The sequence below is a fragment of the Panulirus ornatus genome, chromosome 9 (assembly GCF_036320965.1).
Source record: "Panulirus ornatus isolate Po-2019 chromosome 9, ASM3632096v1, whole genome shotgun sequence".
NCBI lineage: Eukaryota > Metazoa > Arthropoda > Malacostraca > Decapoda > Palinuridae > Panulirus > Panulirus ornatus.
This window is the reverse complement of record NC_092232.1, coordinates 16,472,159-16,484,027: the sequence shown is the minus strand read 5'-3', so window position 1 is coordinate 16,484,027 and position 11,869 is coordinate 16,472,159. Positions and strand designations below refer to the sequence as shown.

The window sequence follows — 11,869 nt, the reverse complement described above, 5'->3', positions numbered from 1 at the left end:
CGTGCGATTGTCCAAGACAGACGACGAGCATATCATAAACTTATTATGTGGACAAGAAGGTTAATTGTTTACAAATTTTATCAATATAGTACCTTCCATCAAATTAACTGTTACCATTTTTGAATTGGCGTCCTAGCTACGTCTCTTTGTTGTATATCAACTGACTTGTATTTCTCTCGTGTCTCCCCTGATGATGTGATTATTACACGAAAGTGCACTTGGGAACTTATCGTGTTTCATTTTCTCCGTGGACTCGTAACAATATACTTGACCTCGCGTAAAATTGTGATGCTTTCCTATATATATATATATATATTTTTTTTTTTTTTTTTTTTTTTTTTTTTTTTTTTTTTTTTATACTTTGTCGCTGTCTCCCGCGTTTGCGAGGTAGCGCAAGGAAACAGACGAAAGAAATGGCCCCCCCCCCCCCCCATACACATGTACATACACACGTCCACACACGCAAATATACATACCTACACAGCTTTCCATGGTTTACCCCAGACGCTTCACATGCCTTGCTTCAATCCACTGACAGCACGTCAACCCCTGTATACCACATGACTCCAATTCACTCTATTTCTTGCCCTCCTTTCACCCTCCTGCATGTTCAGGCCCCGATCACACAAAATCTTTTTCACTCCATCTTTCCACCTCCAATTTGGTCTCCCTCTTCTCCTCGTTCCCTCCACCTCCGACACATATATCCTCTTGGTCAATCTCTCCTCACTCATTCTCTCCATGTGCCCAAACCATTTCAAAACACCCTCTTCTGCTCTCTCAACCACGCTCTTTTTATTTCCACACATCTCTCTTACCCTTACGTTACTTACTCGCTCAAACCACCTCACACCACACATTGTCCTCAAACATCTCATTTCCAGCACATCCATCCTCCTGCGCACATCTCTATCCATAGCCCACGCCTCGCAACCATACAGCATTGTTGGTACCACTATTCCCTCAAACATTATATATATATATATAATGTACATATAGGGTTGCCTGAATTTGCCTACAGAATGCTGCACCACGAGTGAGTGGTCGCCGTGTGCGAGGCTATTCATCGTCAGTAGAAGGGATTACTGTCTCATTCAGGATCATATTGATTCAGGGGAGTACACCATTTCCCTGCTCCTGCGTGGGGTGCATCCTCAGAGCTTCGAGGCTTTCCATAAAAGGGGTCCTGGGGCTAATAATGATAATGATGCTAGTAATGATGATAATAATAATAATAATAATTCGAAACATTAAATTAACTCTTTATGACGTGTCGAAGGAAATAGTTCTTCAGTGGCATTAGATCTATAGAAGTCCATTTGTGATATACCTTCGTGTCAGCTAGGCTGGTTGAGAGGTCCTGCTGATGCATTCAGTAAAGTCTTTGATGCAATATTGAGTGACTTCAGCCGGGTCGAGTGGTGGACAGCGAGCTGGTAAGCCTTTCTCTGTCTCTGTCTCACTCAGGCTTTGGCCAAGCGGTGGAATATGTCTGTTTTGCCTTCATGATAAAAGCTTTCACGTCCTGTTGAATGCTAGTGAACAGAGCTGCTCACTCGCTTCTGCAGTATCATTTTGCTCGTCGCAAATGGAAGGAAAATCTGATAAAGAAAATTGATCATTCTGGTAATTTTTGTAAAGATCAGAAGAGTTAATTCGTAAGTCCTCCGAAGACTTAAGTCATAATGCCCCAAAGACTTGAATCACAAGCCTCTGAAGACTTACTTCACAAGGCCAACGAGAACTTAGTTCACGAGGCCTCCACAGACAGGATCATAAGGCCTCCGAAGACTCGATTCACAAGGACTCCGAAGACTTGTAGTATCTCCAAAGACACCTTGTCCGCCTCTCACTACTACATTTATCAGATGCGATGTCACGCTTATATATTTTAGTACTTTATCACCTCTCCTTTGGCCTTGATTACTCTCTGCAGACGTCTGGACATGGAACTGGTAAGGTTCCTGAAGTGTTGTAGGTCCTTGCGTTAGGTCCATAGGGTCTTGTGGTCTTGATCCCGTGGATGAGGCAAAGCAGTGATGAGGTGATACAGGAAGCAGACGCCTGCTCGTGCGTTCTGAGCGCCCACTACTCATAGAAATCTCACGTGGACCCACTATTGCTTGCTTCTAGGCGAGAATTTAGGTTTTCTCTTCCTTAGAAATATAATTACCAACCAAGAGGATAACGAGTTCTGAAGCTTCGAGATGTAAAGAGAGACACAGTTATCAAAATAGCCCATCTATGAGTTGCCAGCGGAGCAACTCTCAGGGAGAAAAGAAATTTCGACATCTAAACAAGACTCCTAGTTTTTCTTAGATGGAAACTTGGCTATTTCCACTGTGTTGGGATTCCAAGAGAGAATGATACATTAATGCCAAGTATGTTCAATGATTCAAGAGGTGGAAGTACAAATCCGTCAAAGGAGAAAGGAAAATTATTCATGGAAAAGAGGAATTCGTTGATAAAAAGGAGCAATAGTATAGGGGACAGGATAGAACCTTGAGGGATACAGCTGTTGATGGAGACGGGGGTTAGGGAGGCTGACCTATCAACAACCAGAGAGATAGAGCAGTCTGAGAGGAAGCTAGATATGAAGGAGCATAGCAAACAAAGGGGAGCCAAAAGAAAGGAACTAGGAGATGAGACCTTGATGCCAAACCCTGTCAAAAGCTTTGGATGTGTCAAGGGCGTTTACATTGGATTCTTCAGAAACTGTCAGGGATGAAAAGCAGACATAGTAAGATTGGAAGGAATATCACCAGTGGATTTCTCCTTACAGAAGCCATACTGGTGATCAGAAGGAAGACTGTGAGGTTCGAGGTGTCTAAGGTTATGGAAGTTGATGAGGATTCAAAGACTTTGGAAACGGTAGGTATCAAGGCAACAAACTATTGTTCGAAGGATTAGAGTGATCACTCTTCTTAGGGATAGGATGTACCAAAACATGCTGCCAAGAAGAAAAATTTATGGTTTCTAAATGGAAACGGAACAGACGAGCAAGCACAGGTGCAAGTTCAGAGGCACACACTTTCCGTCCACGGGGATGGATGCCATCAGGAACATAAGCCTTGCTTATTCCCAGAGAGAGAGGCGCTTGTCGGACACTGAAAGGCTATTGAGCGAAGGGCTATAGGATTGGTAAGAGGAGCATCGGGATGGGGGGGGGGGGGGGGGTGAGGAAATGTTTAGATACAATGTAGAGTTAGAGGAGAAACGGGAGCCAAAGAGAGTTACAGACACTGTATTTCAGAAGGGCTCTGGAGACTTAAATCATAAAGCTTCTTTTATGTAAAGTTCCCTCATCATAAAGTTTCTTTTTGTCAGAAGTAGATTAATCAGAGGGAAACCTCTGCAATAAATGTGAAAGATTCATTTCCTTGGGAGTTGATGGTGATTGCTAAAGTTAGTCGTAGATTACTTTACGTTACGATCAGAGAAGCCATCCATACCGCTTGGGGAAACCGATCTTTGGACCTTTTTTTTTTTTTTCCTTGGACGAAAGGGTTGCCAAATGGCCTGATCCGGGAGGGCGTCAATGCCAGTTAGGGAGGAGTGCAAAACCCTGGGACACGAGGAACGACTCGTTTGTACCACCTTCATCACATGACTGCTCGCTGGAGCGGAGAAGGTCGGGATACGGGAGGGAAGGAAAGAATGAGGCTAAGGGAAGTGTGGAGAGAGAGAGAGAGAGAGAGAGAGAGAGAGAGAGAGAGAGAGAGAGAGAGAGAGAGAGAGAATTATAAGGCTAGGATAGAGCGATGATGGGAAGGATAATGATTTCTGGATGATTTTAAAAGTATGCAACTTGCTTAAAGCCGGGGGGAAAGATATCCAGTTCACGCCGAATACAAGATGCCCCTGACTGACCATCTTAGAAGGTGGACGACGACGAAGAGGAGCTCTGTACCGAGACATAAAACTCGCCTCGTGTTCATTATGCAGTACACCACTTTTTACCCGCTGGAGAACTCACAGTACTGCTGCACTTTATGGTGTATGGGTGACACTTCAAGGCGGCGTAGTGGTGTCTGAAGTTTTCTCACTAGTTGTTTCAAGGGTAAGGTGAGGTATCATTTTGGTATCATTAGCTGGTACTCTTTCTGTAATGTGGTACCTCCTTTCCTTGCCAAGAGCCACCTCCCCTCCACCTCGCCTTCCGCCTTCGTCTCCAGCGCGAACGTAGTATTATCCGAGACTTCTGAACGTAAGTTTAATAGTCGTAAATTTCTTTCGGCGAGAGACTGACACGAAAGACATAGATGATGCTGATGATGCTGATGATGAAGTAATTAAAATGATTTAGAAGTTTCTTCAAGTACAGTTCTGTGAGATAAGTCTCTGCTGGCCTCTGCATTTAAAAGAAAACCTAGGACGCTGATTTCTCCTCGTTCTTCGTTGCAAAGATCGGAGGAGTAGATTAGATAAAAGGTAACATTATCTGAATGAAAAGGTAGATTCGATGGATTTGCCCGAGTGGTCAGAGAAACTGACGGAACCATACTTTCGCTCTAGGGCTGGAGGACCCAGATTACCTGTAGCTGAGAATAAGACGTGTTCCTTCGGTAGGATACATCGTACGTAGGATACCTGAGGACCTTCGTCTGTGGGATAATTGCTGAGTGACCTGTTCTTCCTCATGTTTAATGTAACAAAATTCAGTGTCCGGGTCGTATTTTCATCTATTATATCAACGATCAAAGTCACAGAGATGATTTATCTTCAAGGAAATATATCAAGATATCCTCCTAACAGAGAGGATTGTCTCCAAATTGCTCCAGAGATTTTTGAGGTGTATATCGTGTATTTTAAAGGAGGTTTATTACGTTTCCAAAAGACTAAGACCCGCTCTACGAAAACTGGATTTATAGTTTAACATCCATATAACTATCGACTTGGTGTTAATTTGTTAATCGTTCAAGTATCATTGTTGTCCACACATCTTAATTACTGCGAAGGAACACGAAATTGTTTGGTATAAGCTGCTGACACGAAACAAACGCCGAAACACACACACACACACACACACACACACACACACACACACACACACACACACACACACACTTCCGACTCACGAAATTCATTCGTCCATCTCTCCAAAATGTGTGTGTGTGTGTGTGTGTGTGTGTGTGTGTGTGTGTGAGAGAGAGAGAGAGAGAGAGAGAGAGAGAGAGAGAGAGAGAGAGAGAGAGAGAGAGAGAGAGAGAGAGATGTCGAGAGCGTCGGTTGTCTCCTCCTCCAGCGTCGTCACCGCGAGAATCGGAGTCAATTTATGGGACAAAGACTCCCCGACGGCTCCACAATGCCAGGGAAAATTAGCTCTTTTGCGGCGGGCAAGATCATTATGTCCTGTGGACTAAGCCACAGCTATCAGAGGAGGCAAGTAACGGCCAATGGAAATGTCCCGGTTTACTAAGGCCACAGTGAGCGAGTAAGGCGTGGGGGAGGATGAAGTGCGTGCGTGCGTGTGTGTGTGTGTGTGTGTGTGTGTGTGTGTGTGAGAGAGAGAGAGAGAGAGAGAGAGAGAGAGAGAGAGAGAGAGAGAGAGAGAGAGAGAGAGAGAGAGAGCAAGTCAGGGATTTGTAAACTCAAGAAGGTTTAGTTGCGGGCTGCCATTAGGGAGTGTTTCTGGTCTCCCGTGTTGCACGAAAAGGATCTCGGGATGATGCACACGGAAGGATGCTGTCGTAGAAGGATTCCTCCGTTGATGGGAGTAACAGTGCCAGGATAGTAACACAGAAGGATACCACAGTGGAAGGATTCTACCCCCAGGGGAAAACTTTGCCTCGGTAGGATACTAAATGTCAGAGTATGTTGGACTGGAAGGACGCTCGTGGCATACTCAAAGTGCAGCCATGGAAAGACGTCGCCTCAGAAAAGCTGCTCATGTCGTTTTCCAAGTGTATACAAATAGGGGCAATAGAGAACGAAAGAAATGGATTGCCATGTAAAGAGAAGAGGCAAAGACAGGTCATCTTTCATAGAAAGATAGAAAGATGAAACGGTTTCAGGAAATAACTGAACGGAGAAAGGGACTGACACAGGCAATGCGGTATATTCACCAACGGCAAACTTTTATTTCTTTTTTAAACAACGATGGCTCTTGATTGTTGTTTGGGGATAAAGGAAACGAGGAAACCTCCCTCCCCTTTTCCCTTTTCCCCCACTTCAAAGGATGCCTCTCCTGGCTCTCCCGTTCACGTAAATCTGTCGTGGGACTCCGGCGGACGACCTGCATTGATGCGTTAGCCACAGTTTTGGTCGAGTGTCATCCAGGAAGACCTAGGGTCCAGAGGAGGAGGAAGAGGAGGAATGCCAATCTTCCTCGCCATCTGTCACCAGGGTCGTCGTGTCAGAATCGACTGCGTGCCAAACCCAGTTTGAGGCGAGGATTGTATGGCAGGCGCTTCATGAGGTGTCCTAGGAAGGATTGTGGTCTTTTAAGATAGAATATTTGTATTATTTGAAGACCTCTCATTCATATGACTTAAACGATAACATTGTTAAAGACATTTTGATTTTTATCATTTGTTTGTAACGTATACATGAGTTTAGTTTACACACATACATACAAATTTGCACACACATTGACATAAAGAGATGGGGCCCTACAGATGCAGAACCCCTTCATGTAAAGGCCAAATAGGTTTTTACACGTTTACATAGTGTAGAACTCTCTCCCTGTACTGTGAAGGTGTACTGACCCCTTTCCCCTCATCACCTCAGAACACTTCCTTAATACAACAGCGTCATGCATGACCCACCCTCCAGCGTCATGCATGACCCACCCTCGAGCGTCATGCATGACCCACCCTCGAGCGTCATGCATGACCCACCCTCCAGCGTCGTGCATGACCCACCCTCCAGCGTCATGCATGACCTACCCTCCAAGGCTATATACCCTCCTGCCATCCTTAAGGAACACCTGCCAAGATAGATACTGTCTATCCCCCCCCAAGCCTCCACCCACTCACCCTATAAGCCCATCTCATCCCATACTAGCCATTGTTAAGTATGCAAATGGATATCATTTTCTTCCACTCCGCCCTTTGTTCCCCAGACATCCGAGTGTGTGTGTGTGTGTGGGGGGGGGGGGGGGGTGTTTGCAGTCTTCAGAGTTGAAAAATAGATAGAGAAAAATGATAATCGCTCTTAGTTGTGTCATTGTTGCACAACTGAAGATCTGCAGCAGTGATTTGTTGCAAGACCCGGACGATGCGTCTTGTCTGCAACCACCCCAGCTTGGACGGGAGACACCAAAGACACACACACACACACACACACACACAGCTGGCAAGTGGGCTTTATGTGTAAGCTGAGTTCGTAGGAGGGACAACGAGAGATTAGAAGTGAAACGCAATTCTAAATCTTGTGAGGTTTTGAAATCTTATAGTGAAGCGATGAAAGGGTAAGATAGTCAGAGGTAGGATGATGGTCGTAAGCGACGGTAAGTGGTATTACGAGTCTGTTTTGAAGAGAGAGAGGAGAAAAGCTAAGTTGTGTGTGAGTGAAGAGAGAGAGAGAGAGAGAGAGAGAGAGAGAGAGAGAGAGAGAGAGAGAGAGAGAGAGAGAGAACACGTGGTTAGAGTTCATGAAAGTCATAGGTCAGTCAAATGTAATGTTGTAAAGAAAACGTAAACACTTTATGACGCCATGTTTTGCAAGCGTGAAGGAGGAGGAATTGTAGCAGATCCAGCGCACGACGGTACGACCCTTGAGCACGACGGTACGACCCTTGAGCACGACGATACGACGGTTGAGCATGATACGATCCTTGAGCACAACTGTATGACCCTTGAGCACGACGGTACGATCCTTAAGCATGACGGTGCGATCCGTGAGCACGACGGTACGATCCTTAAGCATGACGGTACGACCCTTGAGCACGACGGTACGACCCTTGAGCACGACGGTACAATCCTTGAGCGTGACGATACGACCCTTGAGTACGACGTTACGATGGTAGAGCACGACTTTATGACCCTTGTGCACGAAGGTACGACCCTTGATCACGACGGTACGACCCTTAAGCACGACACTGCGACTCTTGAATACTACCATTGAACATGACTGTGCAGCCTTTGGGCGTGATGACCTGGTCTTTGGTCTTGGCCAGTTAAAGGTTAGGTCAAAGGTCATGCTATGGCATCCATTTGTCATACATTTTTTTTTATTCAATGAGTCATAATTCTTGGATGGATGATCACAGCATTTGAGAGCAGGAACAACACAGTGGACATATTGGAATATCTAAAAGCCGGAATATGACAACGGACATCATGAAATATCTCGGTGAATATATCGGAAAAAGTAATCACAAGAATGTTTTGACATCAAGGGCCGTATTAGTATGCAAGAAGCCACTGTCGCCTCCATGTGTAGCAAAGGAACCCCCCCCCCCACACACACACACACCTCCCCGACCTACCTACCCACCTACTTACCCCCCCTTTCCCGCCGGCCTTTCCATCTTCATCATGGCCTCCTCGACTGTAATGTAATACCCGGCTTCCTGACAAACTGTGTTAGCTGTTGCCTTGCTTGGAGTAGGCCCCCAGCTCTGAGAGCCAGCTCCCTCCGTGTGGGTTGAAGAAGACTAATCCACTTTCATATCTTCTGCAAGAGTTGATTTCGACTCTTGTCCTTGTTGTTTATTTCATGTAAAGTGATTTTATTTAGCTTAGACTTTGATATTCTTGTTCAGTCGAGAGGGAATGTAAACATCTCAGACGTGTTGTATAGTCTCAGAAAATCAGTCACGTTTATATAGACTGTATAATTGCCTTTCTGTAACGCGTGCTTCTCTGCGTATCAAATGGTGAGGCGTACAGCGTTATGGCGATGCGTCATGACACACACCCGAGGTCAGAGATGATATGTATATCGATCCAGCGGTCAAGAGGTCAGGGAAGGGTCATGGTCAATTGAACACGAAGAAGAAGGGGAGGAGGAGAAGAAGAAGAGGAGGAGGAGAAGAAGAGGAGGAGGAGGAGAAGAAGAAAAGATGATGATGCTGATGATGATAAGATGAAGAGGAGAAGGATGAAGAAGATTTATAGAGAAATAAAACATCCATTCCTTGACCGGTACTTTATGTACTTTTTATAAGTCTAAATGTACTGCACATTTCCACAAAGTATTCAGAATATCTTTGCGCAAAGTTAGATTGATGCTGTAGTGAAAGATTGGCGTTATAGTGGTAGATTGGCGGTATAATGATGTATTTCTTCCATTTTGGTCCACTGGACCAGCTACCAGACGGTTTTATTGTTGTATTTTCTCCTTCGTACTGATGATAAGTTGGTGGAGGGTAAACTCGGTGATAATTGCATACACAAGCAAGTCAGAGGAGATACTGCCGGTGGCTAGATTGCTTAAAGTGAGATCTAACGAAACTGCTTTCATTGACGTCCAACTGCACTGCTTCCAGTGACGTCCAACTGCACTGCTTTCAGTGACGTCCAACTGCACTGCTTTCAGTGACGTCCAACTGCACTGCTTTCAGTATGGTATTGGTATACTGCTTTTAGTGAGAATTGACTTGACTGCTTTCACTGAGGGCTGATCAGGCTGCTTTCAATAAAGTTTAAATGGGCTGCTTTCAGTGAGATATAACAAGATTATCTTGTGAGATCCATTTGAGCGGTTTCCAGTGGGACTTTACCATACTGCTCTCAGTGAAAACTGACCAGATGTAGGTGCATGATCCAACGACACACTGAGGAAAGAAAGCACATGACCCTTTGGTATGATGGCCGTCACCTTTGACCTTTTAACCTTCGACCCGGCAGGATTATCGTACTCATGAGTCGTTCCATTGTGCTCGCGTATCTTTCGTCCTCAGGGAAGTATTAAACTATTTCAAGTGTAAGGTCAAACTTGACTTTTCATAGCGTAAGACAAGAGCATTGCGACTTGACGGCTGAAGTGTGATGTACGACTAGCGACATACAGATGTAAAATCTAGAGTAAGTCGTTTCACATAATAATTGTCACCGAAAGAGAGGTTCCCAGAGAAGAAGCAGAACTTGCCAACTCTTGGCATATTAGTTATTTCCTAAAACTAGTTATAAGTATTAAGATATAATTACGTACGACACAGGTTTAAAGTATATGTCAGTGATTCTTCGCTGTTTTCAGCATCAGCACCAAACCCACAGATCTTACCGTGGTTTTCAGTGATAGGTTTATTATCCCCTCGATCCCTAAATACCACATCGCTCTAATTCATCTTATCCCTTGCACGCCTTGCACCCTCTTGCATGTTCGGGGCCCGAGTATTCAGAAACTTTGTTAAGTCCTTTTTCTCTCACGTCAGATGCGAACTCTCTCATCCCCTTGTAACCCAGCTTCTGACAAATATATATATATATATATATATATATATATATATATATATATATATATATATATATATATATGTGTGTGTGTGTGTGTGTGTGTGTGTGTGTAAATCCCTTTTTTGGTAAGTTTTGAAGGAACATTTTCCCAATTCTTCAGTAAACTGAAGTTACGTAACAGCTCTGTTGACACGAATCCTCTGGTCGGTGTTGACAGTCTGTTATGACCCGATCTCATCTGTGCGTCTCGTGTCATTAGATTTTGCGCTAAGGTGTGTAATTAGCCCTAGTATTAAAGTGCTTTAATTACCTGTGATTAGCGTTTCGTTAAGGGTATGAGTGTGATTAGTGTCTTGCGCTAAGTCATTACTCCCGATATTAAGGTGTTCTAATCATTCTTCGTCTCGCTGTCTTTCTTGCAGAGAAGCCGATGATGGCGATCAGCGAGACCCGCTGCTTGGCTCCTCGGCCGACCTCCTCACCACCCCCTCCGCAACCGCTGCTGCAGGAGGCGCCGCCGGGGGACTCTCGTCCCCTCGCCAGTCCACTAGCGCCCTTCCAGCAGTGGCTTTGCCCAGCTCTGTTGCTGTCGCCGGTGGTGCCTCCTCCTCTTCTGCTGCTGCTGCCACTCCCGTGTCTGCTGCTGTTCCTACTAAAAGTCCTGCCGAACCTTCTGTTGTTGCTGCTTCTGCTGGTGCCACACCCACTACCCTCGTAGTCTCCTCGGCCAGTGATAGAAAGGTTTGTGGCAGGTGTATAGATGCTGAGGTGTTGGGGCGGGAGGACCTGTGTGTGATTTTGTATGTTAATGTTGGTGTTAAGGGAGAGAGTTTTACTATCGTATTGCCCCGACTCTTAACCTTGTGTGTGCACATATATATATATATATATATATATATATATATATATATATATATATATATATATATATATATATATATATTAATTATTTATTATACTTCATCGCTGTCTCCCGCGATAGCAAGGTAGCGCAAGGAAACAGACGAAAGAATGGCCCAACCCACCCACATACACATGTGTATATATACATAAACGTCCATACACGCACATATATATATACCTATACATTTCAATGTATACATACATATACATAGACAGGTATATATACATATATACACATGTACATATTCGTACTTGCTGCCTTTATTCATTCTCGTCGCCACCGCGCCACACACTAGGAAGAGACAACAAAGGCCTCATTCGTTCACATTCAGTATCTAGCTGTCGTATCATATATATATATATATATATATATATATATATATATATATATATATATATATATATATATATATATATACGTACATACATTATAATATCTGTATACACACACACACACACACACACACACACAATCCAGCCTAAGCCAGGTATATTTCAACTAGCCCTAGGTGGAAGATAATCCCTGGGTTGGGTGTGGGCCTACTGGTTTTGTGTGTGTGTGTGTGTGTGCGCGCGCGCGCGATCATTATTAGGCCTGGGATGAATTAGAGCTGGAGGGAATC

The 11,869-nt window shown here is 44.4% G+C and overlaps 1 protein-coding gene across 1 annotated transcript in view; it reads left to right on the top strand.

Annotated features, from left to right (window-relative positions):
- The window catches only part of LOC139750037 (uncharacterized), a 462,839-nt gene that overhangs the window by 413,691 nt on the left and 37,279 nt on the right, over positions 1 to 11,869 (top strand). Inside the window, exon 6 of the mRNA XM_071664374.1 lies at positions 10,766 to 11,084. Coding sequence (XP_071520475.1) covers positions 10,766 to 11,084 — 319 coding nt within the window. The remainder of the gene's footprint in view (positions 1 to 10,765; positions 11,085 to 11,869) is intronic.